Source organism: Bremia lactucae, linkage group LG10, assembly GCF_004359215.1.
Source record: "Bremia lactucae strain SF5 linkage group LG10, whole genome shotgun sequence".
NCBI classification, from domain to species: Eukaryota; Oomycota; class Peronosporomycetes; order Peronosporales; family Peronosporaceae; genus Bremia; species Bremia lactucae.
This window is the reverse complement of record NC_090619.1, coordinates 4,596,498-4,612,288: the sequence shown is the minus strand read 5'-3', so window position 1 is coordinate 4,612,288 and position 15,791 is coordinate 4,596,498. Positions and strand designations below refer to the sequence as shown.

The 15,791-nt window shown below is 44.8% G+C and overlaps 6 protein-coding genes across 6 annotated transcripts; 2 read left to right on the top strand and 4 right to left on the bottom strand.

The window, feature by feature from the left end:
- Positions 1–790: 790 nt before the first annotated feature.
- CCR75_007795 (uncharacterized protein) lies at positions 791–3,053 on the bottom strand (the record flags this gene model as incomplete). Its single annotated transcript, XM_067965852.1, has 2 exons — positions 791–2,777; positions 2,853–3,053. The coding sequence occupies 2 exons, from the start codon at positions 3,051–3,053 to the stop codon at positions 903–905; spliced, it is 2,076 nt and encodes a 691-aa protein (XP_067818727.1). The 3' UTR covers positions 791–902.
- Positions 3,054–5,936: 2,883 nt separating this feature from the next.
- CCR75_007794 (uncharacterized protein) lies at positions 5,937–7,270 on the bottom strand (the record flags this gene model as incomplete). Its single annotated transcript, XM_067965851.1, has 3 exons — positions 5,937–6,959; positions 7,027–7,162; positions 7,233–7,270. 3 exons carry the CDS (start codon positions 7,268–7,270, stop codon positions 5,937–5,939), a joined length of 1,197 nt encoding a protein of 398 aa, XP_067818726.1.
- Positions 7,271–7,438: 168 nt separating this feature from the next.
- Positions 7,439–8,463, bottom strand: CCR75_007793 (uncharacterized protein; the record flags this gene model as incomplete). Its single annotated transcript, XM_067965850.1, has 1 exon — positions 7,439–8,463. One exon carries the CDS (start codon positions 8,461–8,463, stop codon positions 7,489–7,491), a length of 975 nt encoding a protein of 324 aa, XP_067818729.1. The 3' UTR covers positions 7,439–7,488.
- A 66-nt stretch (positions 8,464–8,529) lies between these two features.
- Positions 8,530–10,346, top strand: CCR75_007792 (uncharacterized protein). Its single transcript, XM_067965849.1, has 6 exons — positions 8,530–8,727; positions 8,790–8,957; positions 9,019–9,699; positions 9,769–9,925; positions 9,990–10,080; positions 10,147–10,346. Exons 1-6 carry the CDS (start codon positions 8,574–8,576, stop codon positions 10,234–10,236), a joined length of 1,341 nt encoding a protein of 446 aa, XP_067818728.1. The 5' UTR covers positions 8,530–8,573; the 3' UTR covers positions 10,237–10,346.
- Positions 10,347–10,397: 51 nt separating this feature from the next.
- Positions 10,398–11,020, top strand: CCR75_007791 (uncharacterized protein; the record flags this gene model as incomplete). Its single annotated transcript, XM_067965848.1, has 2 exons — positions 10,398–10,750; positions 10,822–11,020. 2 exons carry the CDS (start codon positions 10,398–10,400, stop codon positions 10,907–10,909), a joined length of 441 nt encoding a protein of 146 aa, XP_067818731.1. The 3' UTR covers positions 10,910–11,020.
- Positions 11,021–11,068: 48 nt separating this feature from the next.
- Positions 11,069–11,260, bottom strand: CCR75_007790 (uncharacterized protein; the record flags this gene model as incomplete). Its single annotated transcript, XM_067965847.1, has 1 exon — positions 11,069–11,260. The coding sequence occupies one exon, from the start codon at positions 11,258–11,260 to the stop codon at positions 11,069–11,071; it is 192 nt and encodes a 63-aa protein (XP_067818730.1).
- Between the last annotated feature and the right edge of the window lie 4,531 nt (positions 11,261–15,791).

The following is a 15,791-nucleotide window of genomic DNA, read 5'->3' as shown; positions in this document are numbered from 1 at the left end:
ATTAAATATAAATACCTATTTTTACCAATCAAAATGTCATCTCTATCGATAACACTAATATGTATTGCTAGCGTATCTTTCTAGATACCTCGCGTAACGGATGACGCTAGGCGTCATCCCTCCTAATGTGAACGCACCCATGTGCATCACATACACAAGGGTTGTCACAAATGTGCACCACACCCGAGTGCTGGGTCTAATTACTTTTGTTTAGTAATTGACCATCCCCTTAAGTGCACCAAGTGTACTTAACGGGGACTGTGTAACATTAGGGCAACTTTAGCCCGTTACTCAACTTCAATGCATGACTTGAAATTTTCTTTTTTACATTTGTCCATAAAAAAATTTTGTGGTAAAAAAAGCTGTGCGTTTGCTTATAGTTATTGCTCTGGCTGGGGCGTCGCTCCTGCTCATCACTTGCTTTCTCAAGCAGTGGACAGACACCAATCGTGTCACCTGTTGAGACCTGTATGCTTTAAGACAGCATGGGGGCACCTGCAAAATGGTAAATAGATTAAATTAGAATCTTTGTCCTTATTTTTTTTTGTAACGATTATTTGGGCTGAGGTACTTTTACCAAAAAGCTGAGGTACATAAGAACTAATGATCTTTTGCGTACCCATAAAGCCACATTTGTGGCTCCCAATATATCTTTTTCATGTTCGAAAAGCACGACCAGTAATTTATTGTAATGCACAAGTTCCGTGTCTTGTACGCAATAATTTGTTATCAACTACCAACCGAGGAAAGAAGACAAAGCAGTGAAATAATTAACACACAAAGTCAAGCGGCAAATACCAGCAATTTCTCTGTATTGTGCTTAACAATGCACATCTCAATCACTACAGCTCTTCCTACCTACGTCCTCCCTCTTCTTCTCTTCTCTTCATGTTGCTCCCTACTTATTCCATAGGTTTGCGGTCGAGGGGCTCGTCCTTAATGATCTTGTCAATCTCTGCACCGGACAACGTCTCGTACTCTAACAGTGCCTTGGCCAGCTTCTCCAAGTCAGCATGTTTGCTCACGAGAATATCCTTCGCACGTTCATACGACGCATCACACAACTTCTTCACTTCATCGTCAATGATCTTGCGTGTTGTCGCGCTTGTGTCGTTCCCACGCAAGTCGTGAAAAACCAACCCGACGTCGCTACTCATTCCGTACTTGGTCACCATAGTACGCGCAACATTCGTAGCTTGTTGAATATCCGACGACGCGCCCCCCGTAATTTCATTCTCGCCAAACGTTAGCTCTTCAGCGACTCGACCTCCCATGCACACATCTAATCGAGCAAGCAATTGTTTACGAGAAATAGACGTTTGATCTCCTTCTGGAAGCTGCGAAACCATCCCCAACGCTTGACCTCGAGGCATAATCGTCGCTTTATACACAGGATGGGCTCCCGGCGTATTAATAGCAACCAAAGCATGACCTCCTTCATGATACGCCGTGAGCTTCGCCGACTCGGGCGTAATTACCGCCGACTTGCGTTCGGCACCCATTAGAATTTTATCTTTGGCATACTCGAACGCATTCATATCGACACAGTCAGCACTCTTCATGGACGCACGAAGAGCAGCTTCATTCACGACATTCGAGAGCTCGGCACCAGACATCCCAGGAGTCGCACGCGCAAGCACGTCAAGATCGACGTCGTCTTTAAGCGGAAGCTTACTCGCGTAGTACTCGAGAATCTCTTTTCGACCTGCAACATCCGGTAAGTCAACCGTCACGTGCCGATCAAAGCGGCCTGGACGGATCAATGCATTGTCCAGTACGTCTGGAAAATTCGTCGCGCCAATCACAATAATGCCCTTGTTCTGGTCAAATCCGTCCATTTCCACGAGTAATTGATTCAACGTCATCTTCATAGCTTGTTGTTCCTTCAGCTTGCGCGTGCCACCAATGGCATCAATCTCGTCAATAAACACAATGCACGGAGCCTTTCGTTTTGCCGACTCAAACAAGTCTCGTACACGACGAGCACCAACGCCCACGTACATTTCTTCAAATTCCGAGCCGGACGAGTAAAAGAATGGCACATTGGCTTCACCAGCTATCGCGCGTGCAAGGAGCGTCTTCCCGGTACCCGGTGGACCCGTCAAGAGCACGCCTTTGGGTAGATTCCCACCAAGACGAGTGAACCGAGCCGGATCTCGAAGAAATTGGACAATCTCTTCAAGCTCTTGTTTCGCTTCATTCGCACCTTTGACGTCACTAAAGCGCTTGTCACTTCCAGTAGGACCCAAGACCTTAGAAGACGAGCCAATTTTGCCAACCTTTTCATCCAGCATCGCACCAAGTGCTGATACGACGAGGAAAGCGACTCCAAGAGTTCTTAAAGTCTTCCACATGTTGCTCTTGAAACTTCCTTCGACCATTGACACATACATGGGATCTTGAGCCGATAGACCTTGGAAACTGTGGCTAACAGCCGGACTGGATGCTGTTACAGCACCAAATTGAGGGGTCATAATGGGTTGAGTGAGCTGGCTTAAGTCGACCGTATCGAGGCGGCCCGTCTTGACCAGAGCCTTAATGTACTCTTTCTGAACCGATTCGTCCAGAGCAAAACGATTCTCTTCAATGCGGCGTACGACGATAGCGGGATAATTGTGGCGGTTGAGCTCTTGTAAGAATCGCACTTGTGCGTACGGATCTTCGGGGTTCGCATTCGCTGTTTGCTCTAAATTCTTGAGCTGTTTAAGCTTGCCACGATGCGTGATATTGAATAACGAGCGCTTCAGGCCAGTAGTAGGGAGTGGTCGCAGATAAGGCTGTTACGTACGTATACATTTGCAAGGCGTTTGCGATGAGTACGCAACACGTTTGAACGTAATACGAAGACGTACATTTCGAATCACTACGTGAGAGGACAGTACGGACGGGTGGTTTACGCTCTTAGAGACGCGTAGAAGAAATTGCCGCGAAACGAGCATCGTGAAGAGCAGAACTATGAGAGCACGAGGTGGCGGGGTCTTGCGCTTCGCTCTGTCCGGCGATAAGCGTCGTGGCAAAGGAATGCGATTTGATTGGCCAGAACAGAAACTCATTTGAGGCGATTAATTTGGTTTCCGCGTTAGTATACAGCGTACGGTAGGGGGGCTCACAGTAACCTGGTTATTATTTCGAAACCCTTTATCGGTTTACACATTCTTTCTAGGTTAGATTATTTAAAATGTTTCTGAAATAAGAATTAATTTGAGATGAATCTTAGAACGGCTACTACCGTTTCGATGATGATTATAATATTGTAAAACTAGTAATTAGTGAGGTCAAAACATTTCTAAGAAGATATATTAATAAGAAATTGGAAAAAAACAAAAATATATAGTTAGCATTTTCATTGAAGTTAATGGTCTGTGAGATCCGCCGTCAGCAACAATCTCTACCTAGAGGCCTTCTTAATAATAATGACATTTGTCTACAAGCAACCGCCTGTTTTGTCACGTTATCAACGTGTATGATTTATTGGCAATTTTAAGAATCAAGATATAGTCAAATCATCATTATCCTATATTATTCCTCTTATCGGTAATAATATTCATAAAACGGGACCCCCCGTCACAACTTGCGTACGTGACAAACTCTTAGACCTGCAGGTCTCAAAGGCATCGTATTTATGTTCAAGAATGTAAATGCATTCGCCTTATTCATGTAAGAGTGACTTACATTATTTACGTGTGACTACTCACTAAAATACAAATTGCTCTATGCAATTGGAGATTAGTTAAGTTTTCAATTATTTTCGAGATGGCGATAGTGACAAGAGCTTTACTTGTATTTTTCAAAAGAAAGTTCACTGGGCTTATTTAGGTGATGTAATTCATTTACACTCACGTTTATTGGAAAGGGCGGCTAAAATGAATAGAAAAATTGCAATAAAGTAAATATATTTAAAATTACTTCGTATGACTTCATCCTAGGCATGCCAACCATGGCATGTTTAGGATGAGGTAATACGAACTCTCCATACCTAGCCCTGTGAGCTTCTCTTTACAAGAGAATCACTAAGACTGAAGGCGAGTTCAACTTGAACCCCCTTAGACTTTACGAGCTCACCGTTCACTAAACGAACAATTGCCTCTTCTCGCTTGCCATCTGGCAAAGCATCTCAAACATCGCGGGTCTCTGTTTTAGAGCCGCGAGTTGACAAGATACTGTGATGCGCTCGAATTTACGAGAGGGTCATCACCTGGTCATAGCCTCGTACTCGAGCACTATAGACCAGCGGGGTTGAGGTCCGCAATTTCGAGAGCTCATGCTATCACAAACGTGAGCACCTTAATGTGCACCTAATTCGGACTAACGGTAATGGATGCCGACAGCGAGCGCATCTCCTGCACATACTCTTGCATGGATCGCTTCGACTGTCGCGCCTCGAAGAAGCACGCCCGAAGCATCACTTCGGTATTTGGCAGCTGGAACTTTGAGCGAATTTTCCTTACAGATTGCCCATGTAGAGAAAGCATTTCCGTCTGCCATAATCGACGAGTAAGATTACTCTGAGGCCTTACCGCGCAAATATGACATGTCGAACGACACCATCCGGGTGTCGTCTTCGATAAGCTGCGCTACACTGCATTGTTCTACGGCTAGCAGCCAGTGGACAATCGTATGCGCTGCAGTTTCATCGAACTTGGGCGGGACCATCCGAATGGACCTCGGCTGATGCGGCCGGGTGAAGAGCATCTCAACAGTCCTGTTGAGAGCCTCTGCTCTCGCCTAGCTCATCCTGAGTCTGAGTGGCAGTATCCGCCGCAGCATGGCTTTGTGCCTCGGACGCGGATCGCCGCCGTCCGAGCACGAAGCCTCAAACTGCTCCAACTGAGCAACATGTTGCTTAAGAAGGTTGCCCAAGAGCCTGACCAGGGCTTGTTCACCAAGTACCTGCGCCAACTGCTCTACCACCTCCCGATGATGTTCGGAGAGGTGGTGGAAATGAGCCCAATCGATGTTGAGGCTCATCCTCACTGACACGGTCTGAGAGATGGGTCGTGGGAAGGACTGCTAGTGCTACCAAATGTAGGCGGGCGCTTTTAAAAGCTACCACGCACACCTTTTAAGCACAGTTAGGAAGCGGTTAACCGTTTTCTTTCAGGTACAGTGAGGTAATTGGTGGGCGCTTACCCGACGAACTAGAAGCCTAAGTTTAAGTGACGTCACGGGAGCGGTAATCTGGCTCCACGTATGCACATCACGTTTGGCATTGAGCTCTACTATCTCATGTCGATGCAGACCGCTGCTAGAATACAATCATCTAGAATAAGCCAGCGGATGATAGCGCTTTGAAACGGGCTAAAGTTGCCCTATGTTACACAGTCCCCGTTAAGTACACTTTGTGTTCTTAAGGGGATGGTCAATTTCTTTAATAATGTCGGTGTAGTTCACATTGTGACCCACCCTTGTGAATGTGATGCACATGGGGGAATAATGCCTAGCGTCATCCAAGACACGAGGTATTTAGAATAAAACGATCGCAATACATATCAGTGCACACCTACAGAGATGGCATTTATAATTGGTTAAAAGAGGTTTTATATTGTACGATTAATTGTAAATCCGTCTGAAAACTTCTTCCTACTTAGTAAGTGCGCACACCTAAATTGGGATCTTATTTTAATCGAGTAGGACAGTGCCATCTATATAAGAGCATCGCTAGTTTTCGAGTGCTTTGGCTTTCTAAATCCAGTTCCGAATTTTGTTAATAATTTCTAAAAAAAAAACTAGCATTCATTAAGAACAAGTAGTACTAGTGAGCGTTAACCACGTCACAAAAGTGGCACTGCCTGCAAGTTTTTCACACGAATACCTGGAATATCCTCCTGGCGCTGCGAGCCTGTCCCTGATGCTGCGAAAAGATCAAGAGTAGACAACATTGTAGTGATGAAAAATTGCAATCTACACGACAGGCGGTGATCGCCACAATATCCCAGTTAGCTGCTGCTACTACTAGTGTCTAATCCACTGGCAGCATGAAATTCACGCAGACGGTCGAGATATGTCATTGCAACTTCATTACACCAGGATTTGAGCTGGAAAAAATTTCCTTCGAAAAAGGCACAGTGACTACCCTCGGGAGTTTCTAGCAACATAGCGTTGGGTTTGCGACGGAATTCATGATACGGGATCGTATCCTTGGTGCATACGGGATCATCAAGGGCATTAATACAGAGAAATGGCATCTTCAGGTTGTCCACGTCTCGCATTGGGTTGTTTATTTTCCAGTACGCTTCAAGGTCTGGATAGCCATGCATCTTCATGTACACGTGCTCGTCGAACTCACGAATGCTCTTTGCTCTAAGAGCTCCTGCGACGTTTACAACTTGATCCAGCTCGCTTTTATGGCGAAGGAGGAACGTCTTGAGTGTAAAAGTCATGAGAAAATTGTACACGGGGTTGATTTTCCCACCACAAAAGAGATCAAACGCGTTGTAACCAGGTGAGATCAATACACCAGCTCGAAGCCGAGACATGTCACCGAGTTCGCATAGATAACTGCTTAAGAGACCCGCGCCAGCTGAAGAGCCAACACCAAAGAGCTCACTCTTGGGAAATGTCCGTTCCACGTAAGCAATTGCTTCCATCAGATCTTGCACACAACCAAACGCCTGTAGCTTTGGCGTTGAGAGCTTTAAACCTCCGTGGCCACGTTTGTTAAACACGACAGGGCGATATCCGTGCTTCAGGGCCTCGGCACAAAGAGACCGCATGCTTTCACTGCACCCGACGAGTCCGTGGAGAATTATTACAATGGGGGAATCATGTTGTAGTGGTTCATTCATGGTCACGGACGACTCCAAGGCCCAGTCGAGGGAAGCCTGGCCTCCATCGTTTAGAACGAGAATATCTCGTTTGTACTTGATGGGACTTTGAGGCACTACGAACGTTAAAATGCACTGGATATGAGAGTTTGTCCACCACGTTGGCTTGTATCGGTCCACTAGCGGCTGTAGCGCCTGCAGATCATCGCGATACATATGTAAGATATGACACTAATTAAAGTACCCTCCCCGTTTTACTCACTTTGGTCATAAATGCGTTGAGCTCAGAGTCGCTGGCTACAATGCGCTTGGTCGGAAGGATGCGAGAGCCTTCGAAACCTTTGATGAAGAAAAAGGCGCAGCCAGAGACCATTACGACGACCGGCAGGATCATGACGCTACATTATCCACGTAGAAAGAGACATGAACTTTGGAATCTGCCTCGTTAGATGACTGCACACGACTCACCTACTGGAGATCATCGCAGTCAGGAGTGGGCTCACCATGCTGGCTCTATGTATTGTGCGTGCCCAAGATATAAAGTCGGTGCACAATCTGAACGTTTAAAAGAATAGGACGCCCCCTCATTTTGAATCCTCGCGAAAAAAAAACATCAAACAATCTCAGCTTTAATTTGTGATTATCGTAAGAAATTAACAAGCGAGAAGTTAAAGTTGTCCATATCAATTACAAAGATTTAATTTGCGACAAATTAAGACATTTCTTAACTTAATGATTCCTCTTTTGTCTGCCCGAAACTGGAGAGTGCCGGAGCATGCAGCAATAGCGACGGAGGAAACGTTTGCGGCTTCGTCTTGGAATTATAATGATCAACATCGTACATGCTGAGCCATTCCTTCAGCGCATCGCGCAGTGTTTGAATCTCCCCGTACTGCGTGACAATTCCCCGCTCGTGGCACGCAAATTCTAATTCACTAAGAGACAAGTCGTCGACACCTCCTGTCAGTAGCTGTTGATCATCGACGCTTAGCGCCTCCATTCTTCGAGATAGCCGCTTCTCCAATTGCGTTTTCAGTAGCAATCTGTTAAGCAAAGCAAAGCTTGGAAAAAGTGCCGAGCCCTCGGCTAATACGTGAACATGTTCACTCGAGAGTGCTAAAAGTGCTGCAGGACCTTCAAAAAACGGCACGAGCTCGACCACTTGCGTGGGCCGTAGGCCATCACTGCCGCTCTTCTTGGCAATCGCTAGCATCTCTTGCAATGTGTCGTCTTTGTGCTTGATCTGTTGTAGCAGCTTCATTAGCGTTGGATACGTCTTCGATCTTGCTTCGACGTTCTCTTGAAGGAACTGTGTCCTTTGATCAGGCCGCCAGAATTGCCAGGGGAGTAATTGCTTAGGGAACTGGTAGCCGAGCAACGGCGCCGCGTTGCCTAGAATAGGCACGCAGAAAAATACTAGAAGAGGAAGACATTTGAGAAGGTCACGGTGAGCTTGGCGTAGCAAAAGCATTTCGCGACGTGTGAGGTGCGTTCGGCCCTTCGATTCCTTCATGCGGCGGCGCAAAGCCCATGCTTGCTTGTTTTCATGAAACAGACCCTTTGTTCCAGCTACAAATGGCTGTAGCCACTTTTGAAGCTTTTGGTATGGCGATAGCTCGCTAGGAGTTGAGCTTACTAAGCGCACGCTGAAAGGAGGTTGCCGTACAATAGGACCATGTCGACGTAAGAAGAGCAGCATTATTATTACTAACGTATCTCTCGAAATATTGTTTTTTGAAGTTTAAGTATTACTTCGAGTAGCTTAGTGTGACGCACATTAGATCTGAAGGGGGGAGACCAAAAACGAGTATGTCAACAACGATGGACGTGGAAATGGCCGAGCCTGAGCAGCAGCACCCGCTACAAGCACAATTTGAGGATGCAGAGGACATAATGGAAGCGCTTGCACCTTATGCTTCTCCGGATATGGCGATCCAGGCCTTTCAAAGCATCATCTCATACGGTGCGCCAATAGCTGTTTCTGTACATGATGTATGTCTATTTTCTTACCTTCACTTGCTTCAGCTGATGAGGACGCAGCACTGGAGCAAGTCCAACGTGTGAAAGAGCATTCAATTTACAAGCTAGCTCAACTGTATATCCAATTTGGCCGCGAGAAGGAACTCGCGTCCTTGCTGCAGGCGTTGCGACCGTTTTTCGCGACATTAGCTCGCGCCAAGACCGGCAAAATTGGTGCGATGTATCACTATTAAATCACTTGAAACATTCTAACAATAAATTACATGAAAATTAGTACGCACGGTGATCGACATGGTGGCCAAAGTCAAGGTATTTCACGCCGAAAAGGCGCTTCAACTACAGGCCGACTTGTGTCTCGATTCGATCGAATGGTGCAAGCAGGAAAAGCATTCGTTTCTGCGTCAGCGTATCGAAGCGCGTCTGGCCTCCATCTACTTCCAACAGCAAAACTTCCAGCCCGCTCTGGACCTTATCACGGAGTTATTGCATGAAATTAAAAAGCTGGATGATAAGCAGCTATTGGTAGAAATTCATCTCGTTGAGAGTAAGTTACACCATGCGTTACGCAATGTACCCAAGGCCAAGGCAGCTCTTACAGCTGCGCGTAGTATCTCCAATACCATTTACGTGGTGCCACGCACACAGGCACAAATCGATCAAATGTCGGGCATTTTGCATGCGGAGGAACGTGATTACAAGACCGCGTACTCGTACTTCTTTGAAGCGTTTGAGGCACTTGCGACATTGGACACTGTGGAAGGACTCAAGTGTCTTAAATATATGCTACTTGCCAAAATCGCGTGCGGTGGTGCGAGCGAAGTGAATATCCTCATTAATAGCAAACAGGCAATGAAATTTATTGGCATTGAACTCGAAGCAATGCAAGCAGTTGCCAAGGCCCACGAGCAGCGCTCGCTGGAACTTTTTGAGGCAGCTACGACAAAATATGCTCCGCGTAAGGTGATCTGACTGAGCCTGTCGAGATGTGGTGTTAATTATTTCTTGGGATGGTCGTATGTGTTAGAACTTGTCGAAGATGCATTGATCAAGCACCATCTTGGAAAGCTGTACGAGCAGCTATTAGAAAGCAATTTGATTAAGATTATTCAGCCCTTTTCGTGCGTCGAAATTGCACATGTTGCCAAGCTGATTCAGTTGCCGCTACCACAAATTGAATTGAAGTAAAAATTGCGACGGCGTTTGATTTACTGGTAAACTCTTACTTACGAGGCTTGGGATGCATAGGTTGTCGCAAATGATCTTGGACCACAAATTCCACGGCATTTTGGACCAGGGCAAAGGGCAACTTATTGTCTACGACAGCCCTACTGAAGATGTACGTAACACCATTGTTAAGTACGTGAAAAGCGCACATGTTCACCATATTATTGCTTTGATGCAGAAAACATATACTTCTGGTCTTGGGGTCATCGACAACGTTGGCAATATTGTCGACAACCTTTTCCGGCGTGCCGAAAAGCTGCAAGCGTAATTTTACTTGCAGTAAAAAAATAAGCTGATGGTGATTTTATTAAAAATGCCGTCGTGAATAAATACCTATTTTCAAATTAAGTTTAATGTAAAACACGAGTTTATGCCCGTAGGTAGTGCTTTACTAATAGAATGCGACTTGAATAATCTTGCAAAGTAGCCATGTACATGGCGAATTTGTTACGACGGGCGGCCTCTGCAGCTCCTCGCTGTCTCTCAAGTCAACCACAAGCCATAATTAGACGAAGATATTTGCAGTCGGACCGACTCTTTTCGCAGGTGTCCTTTACATTTATAGATGGCGAGGGTGAGCGCAAGACGGTGAAGGCAGAGGAAGGTCAGACGCTGCTAGATGTGGCTCAGGAAAACGATCTCGATCTCGAGGGCGCATGCGGTGGAGAATTGGCCTGTTCTACCTGCCATTTGGTGTTTGAGAAGCGTTTTTTTGATAAGCTTCCAACTATAAGCGAGGAAGAAGAGGACATGCTGGACCTAGCGTGGGGGCTAACAGACACGTGGGTTACTCGTCTGACTGCTAATAATTGTCACGAAAGATAATGTCGAATGTGTTATATTGTTGCATTAGATCGCGGCTAGGATGCCAAATACGCGTTACCAAAGACATGGAAGGCATGACAGTGCGAATCCCGGACGATGCCGACAACCTCATGTGAGGGCAAAGGGAGGATCAATATAGAAACGTTGCTTGATTTCATTCTTTAGAGATCACAACACGAACGTCGATTTCATTTAATCAAATCGCATTTTTTATTATGATTTACCCACTTTGGAATGAGATGTATCGTAACATCGCGTTGGACTTTAAACCACAGCTAAGTGAGTTGTCCGAGCATATTATTGCTATTCCAACATGCTACAAAGTTTGGCTTGGATACCTCAAGCTCAATCTCAGCAGTTTGGCCTCTGGGTGATGTGCGACGTTGACCTTGTAAGAGCAGTATTGTAAGCAATTGAAATTCTTCATGAGATTGTTGCAGTGCCGCGATTGTGCGAACGCTGTGCATTGGTCTATAACTTCAGCTAGTAGTTTTTGTGCCACTTCCATTTTAACATCGTCTGTTGTGCACGTGTTTATCATTAGGCAGCTAAAGTAGGCAAAGCTTGGCACGAAGCAACAATGTGTGCAATGTAGCAGTATGGGTTATTAATCCCATAATGAAGCGACAATGTGTGCCATGGAACAGTATGGGTTATTAATCCCATACTGAAGCGACAATGTGTGCCATGGAACAGTATGGGTTATTAAACCCATACTGCTCCATTGCACACATTGTCGCTTCGTGCCAAGCGTTGCCTACACAAGCTGCCTAATTCGACAAAATTCGGAGTGAGGTGATCTTTTTGATCGGTGCCAGTATGGTCCGCCACTATCGGCTCCACGTTTCCTTGAGTATAAAGAACAGGAAATTAAAAACCCTTCGCATTTTGCATTTTCATCATCTTTGTGATCCTCACGTGCAGTAACAGGTAAATCTTCAAATACTTGCACATGACTTTGGGTGACCCCCAATTGTACGTCAACTTGCAAAAGTTCGTCATAGGGGTCCCTGAGATACCTGTGTTGGGTTGCATCGTAGGTACACATGGTGTACGAGCAGACCCAGACAAGGTAATATCAGTTGTGGAATGGCTAATCCCAAGGCATGTGAAGGATTTGCGATAATTCCTAGGGCTCGCTAATTACTTGCATAAATATAGCAACAATTATGCTGAGCAAACTAAACCATTATCTGACCTTCTTTAAAAGGACGCAGAATGGATTGGGTTAAATGAACAAGATGATGCGTTCACATCAGTGAAGCTATCTCTTGTAGAGGCACCGGTCTTGGCATTACCGGACGCGTATAAGCCTTTTAGCGTCGTCTGCGATGCAAGTAATTTTGCAATCGGCAGCGCGCTCATGCAGAAGGATGACGACGGCGTTGACCGTGTCATCTCTTATCAGTCCCGGCTATTAAAAGCCGCGGAACTGAATTACCCTGTGTATGATGGTTTATACGGATCACGCATCACTGCAGACTGCAATAAACTCACCGCACCTCTCGCCTAGAATGGCAAGATGGCTTACATTATTCTCTGAATTTAATTTTAAGGTTGAATACAAGCCGGGTAAGCCGAATGGTTTAGCTGACGCTTTATCGCGCAGACCAGACTTCGAGGTAAGACACCAGGAAAGTTTGTCTAGTGCTAAAACACAATTTTAGCCGTCAACGTTGGCAGCCATGAAAGCATACCACGTGACGAGCTCGTTAGCATCTGATATACAAGAGAGCTACAGTCAGGACGACCATTGTCGCCTGCTGTTGGATCACTTTGGTCGACAAAAGGTAACTCTTCCGTCGCACCTGAATGCTAAGCTAAATCGCTTTAGCTACAGCGATGGCCTGTTATGGCATCAGCTGTCACCTTGCGATCCCTTGGGAATCTATTTGCCTCATGACACAGATCTCAAGATGATGATCCTTCACGAGCTCCATGATGCGCCATCTAGTGGGCAGCTGAGCCGTGAAAAGACATTCTCACGAGTGTCAGAGGAGTTTTGGTGGCCACACCTATATAGATGGGCGGTCATCTATATTCGCTCTTGCGAACAGTGTCAGCGCATTAAGCATGCACCGTCCAGTAGTGTGCCACTGAAGCCGCTTCCGATTCCTTCTATCAAATATAAATCAGTCTGAAAACTACTTCCTACTTGGTAAGTGCGCACGAAACGAATTGTTTGAAGTCAGTAAGTCTGGACTTAATGTTTGACACGGGGCTTGTCGTCTGCTGTAGACAGGCTGAGCAAGATGCGGCATTTAGCACCATGTAATACATCGATCACAGAAAAGGAGGCAGCTCTCTTGTTCCTAGATCATGTTTACCGATTTTATTACGTTAGTAATACAATTTTTAACTGGTATTTTTTTAGCAATGCAGTACACGTATCTTCAATCTAATACTCTATCCAATTAAGCTATAAGCATAATTTTTATTATTTTTAATAATTTAACTTTAATTACTGAATTTTCAGAAATTATTTTTAATTAAAACTAAATATATTATAAAAAGATGAACAAATTGATTATAAAATTGTAAGAAACATTTAAATATAAAATATCCACTAATCCGGGTATGTTAAAAATTACTTTTTCCCTCTTAACCTTAATTGTTTTATTTTTTATTTATTTTAAATTTTCAGATGAACCTTTAATTTTTGATAGTTATATGGTACATAAAAAAAGTACAAAATATTCTAACAAAATTCAAAAAAATTAAAGAAATGTATATAGATTAGAAATTATGTTTACCTTTTAAATTTAATTATAATTAAAGTTCGAAAAGTTAAACATAAAATATAATTTCAACCCATGTCGTTAAAAAGCAGACGTTGTACGTCGATCCCGGTCCGATACTATGCATCCCGAGTCCATAGTCCACGTTTTACATCTGATTTTTTACGACATAGGTTTGAGCTACTAGGTTGCAGGCTCCACATGTCGACCGCAGATCATCCCCAGACCGATTACCAAACAGAACGTGCCAATCCGGTCGTGGCGGATGTCTTATGCACGATAACAACTCCGAAAGAAAGGAGCAAACAATTGCCCTTTGTAGAGTTTGCTATAAATAACAGTGTCCACGCCAGTACGGGTGAGACACCGTTTTATATTAAGGGACTGCGCCATCTTCGGACGTCAGTCTCATTTGTGCGCAGCCCGAGTCTTAGTGGAAGGGGCCCCTCCCTATGCTCGGTGCGAAAGAGGGGCGAGGGTATCATCTCAACGACAGAAACTTTCCCCTAGTGACCCTGACAGTTTAGCAGTGGCCAATAAAACTACGTCTTATGACCGATCTCTCGGCGGTGTCATTGGCGAGTTGGATGCTAATAGCGTGAGCGAAGCTCCAACACTTTGTGGATGATCGATTGGCCATCACACGAAAGTCCGTGACGCGATGGCAAGCGCACAGTATAAACAAAAAGAATATGCCAACCGAAATGGTCGCAAAAACAATGAACGCTTTGGTGTCGGAGAAAAAGTACTATTAAGTACTGCTACCCTACCTAAAAATGCAATTTCTGTATTACCAAGAGGTACTACAAAGTTGTTGCCGCGTTTCATTGGGCCCTTTACGGTGGTAGAAGAGGTTGAAGTCCTAAATTATAGGCTCACTGTAACGGGGCACTGCGACTTGTACTGTTTCAGTACAAGTCCACTTCACACTGCTTCAGATGTGAGTGGTGCCTCTCGTTAGGTGACGTACACTGTACGTGTAGAGGAAGACTTCTCTTAAGGCAAGTTAGCTTAAGAGTGTAAAATGAAAACTGTATTAATATAGTTAAGTGTCTTGTTAATCTATCTTTGTAAATGTTGTCTTAACTATAAACTAATACTAAACATGTAAATGAATTCTTATCTATCTTATCTCGTAACTCTCTTTGATTACTTCTACAGCTGATTAGTCTGCGGAATAAATAGACATAATGGTCTATACCTATTTATGGATAAGAATTCAGGAAATTACTATTTAAAGTAATTTCCTCCAAATATTATCTACCTTTTGGATAATATTAATTAACAATCTTTTATTGTTAATTTCATGTAACGATACACCCCGTTACATCACCCCTCCCTTAAACGACAATCACTCTGAATGTCATTAGGTGGAGTGGTCGCTAAATGACCACTTAATTTTTAAAATGATTTTGATTGGTCAGATCCATCATTTTAAATTCCATCGCATGAAGGAACAATTCATGCGGGGTGAGGATAGTGTTGAACCTTCGGCTGCGGTTCGTGCAGCCGCGGGTGACGCATTGTTATCTCTTGCGGTAGACGTTCCGTCTACCGTAGTGTCTTCCACTCGCACAACACTTGGTGTTGCGAGTGCACGTGGTGATTCACCACGTGAGTACGACCCCTCTTTAGAGGTCGATTATGAGTGCGAGTCGGACGAAATGGCCGACTCGGGGAGGATGGAACAGTCGCCTGATACCCGTCAGGCGGCTGATTATGAGCCTTCGAATGAGACGGCTCATTCCGATAGACGTGTGAACAGTCTATTTGGTTCCGACGATGAGGATGATCCCTCATCGCCCGTACGATCTTTCGTACGGTCTCCCATACGATCACCTGCACGTGTTTCTGTGCAAGGTGACGACGGTGGCGTAAGCCATCGTAAGAAAAGTCCTCGTGGTACCCCTACCTCAGCGGGTACCACTCAGGGGAGTGATGACAGTAAAATGTCTAATCTCGCCCCTGAAAAGAAGCCGTGGCTTTTGCCAGAAAGGCTCATTAATAGCTTGTCTGGAGAAACTACTCCACACAATAAATATCCTTTATTTATTGCGACAAAGCTACATGGCCTTGATCCCAGCGCGAAGAACTTTCGCGCTGAGGAAGATTTCTATCTCGATGCTTTTCTAAAGCATCGATGGTTTAGTGGCAATAATAAGCGAGATAAAGTCTCGCTTATGCAAGCTTGGAGTGCGTTCATTCGCAATGTTAAAGACATTGGACGCGAAGCTTGGCTTCAAAAACTTAACGCGAATCG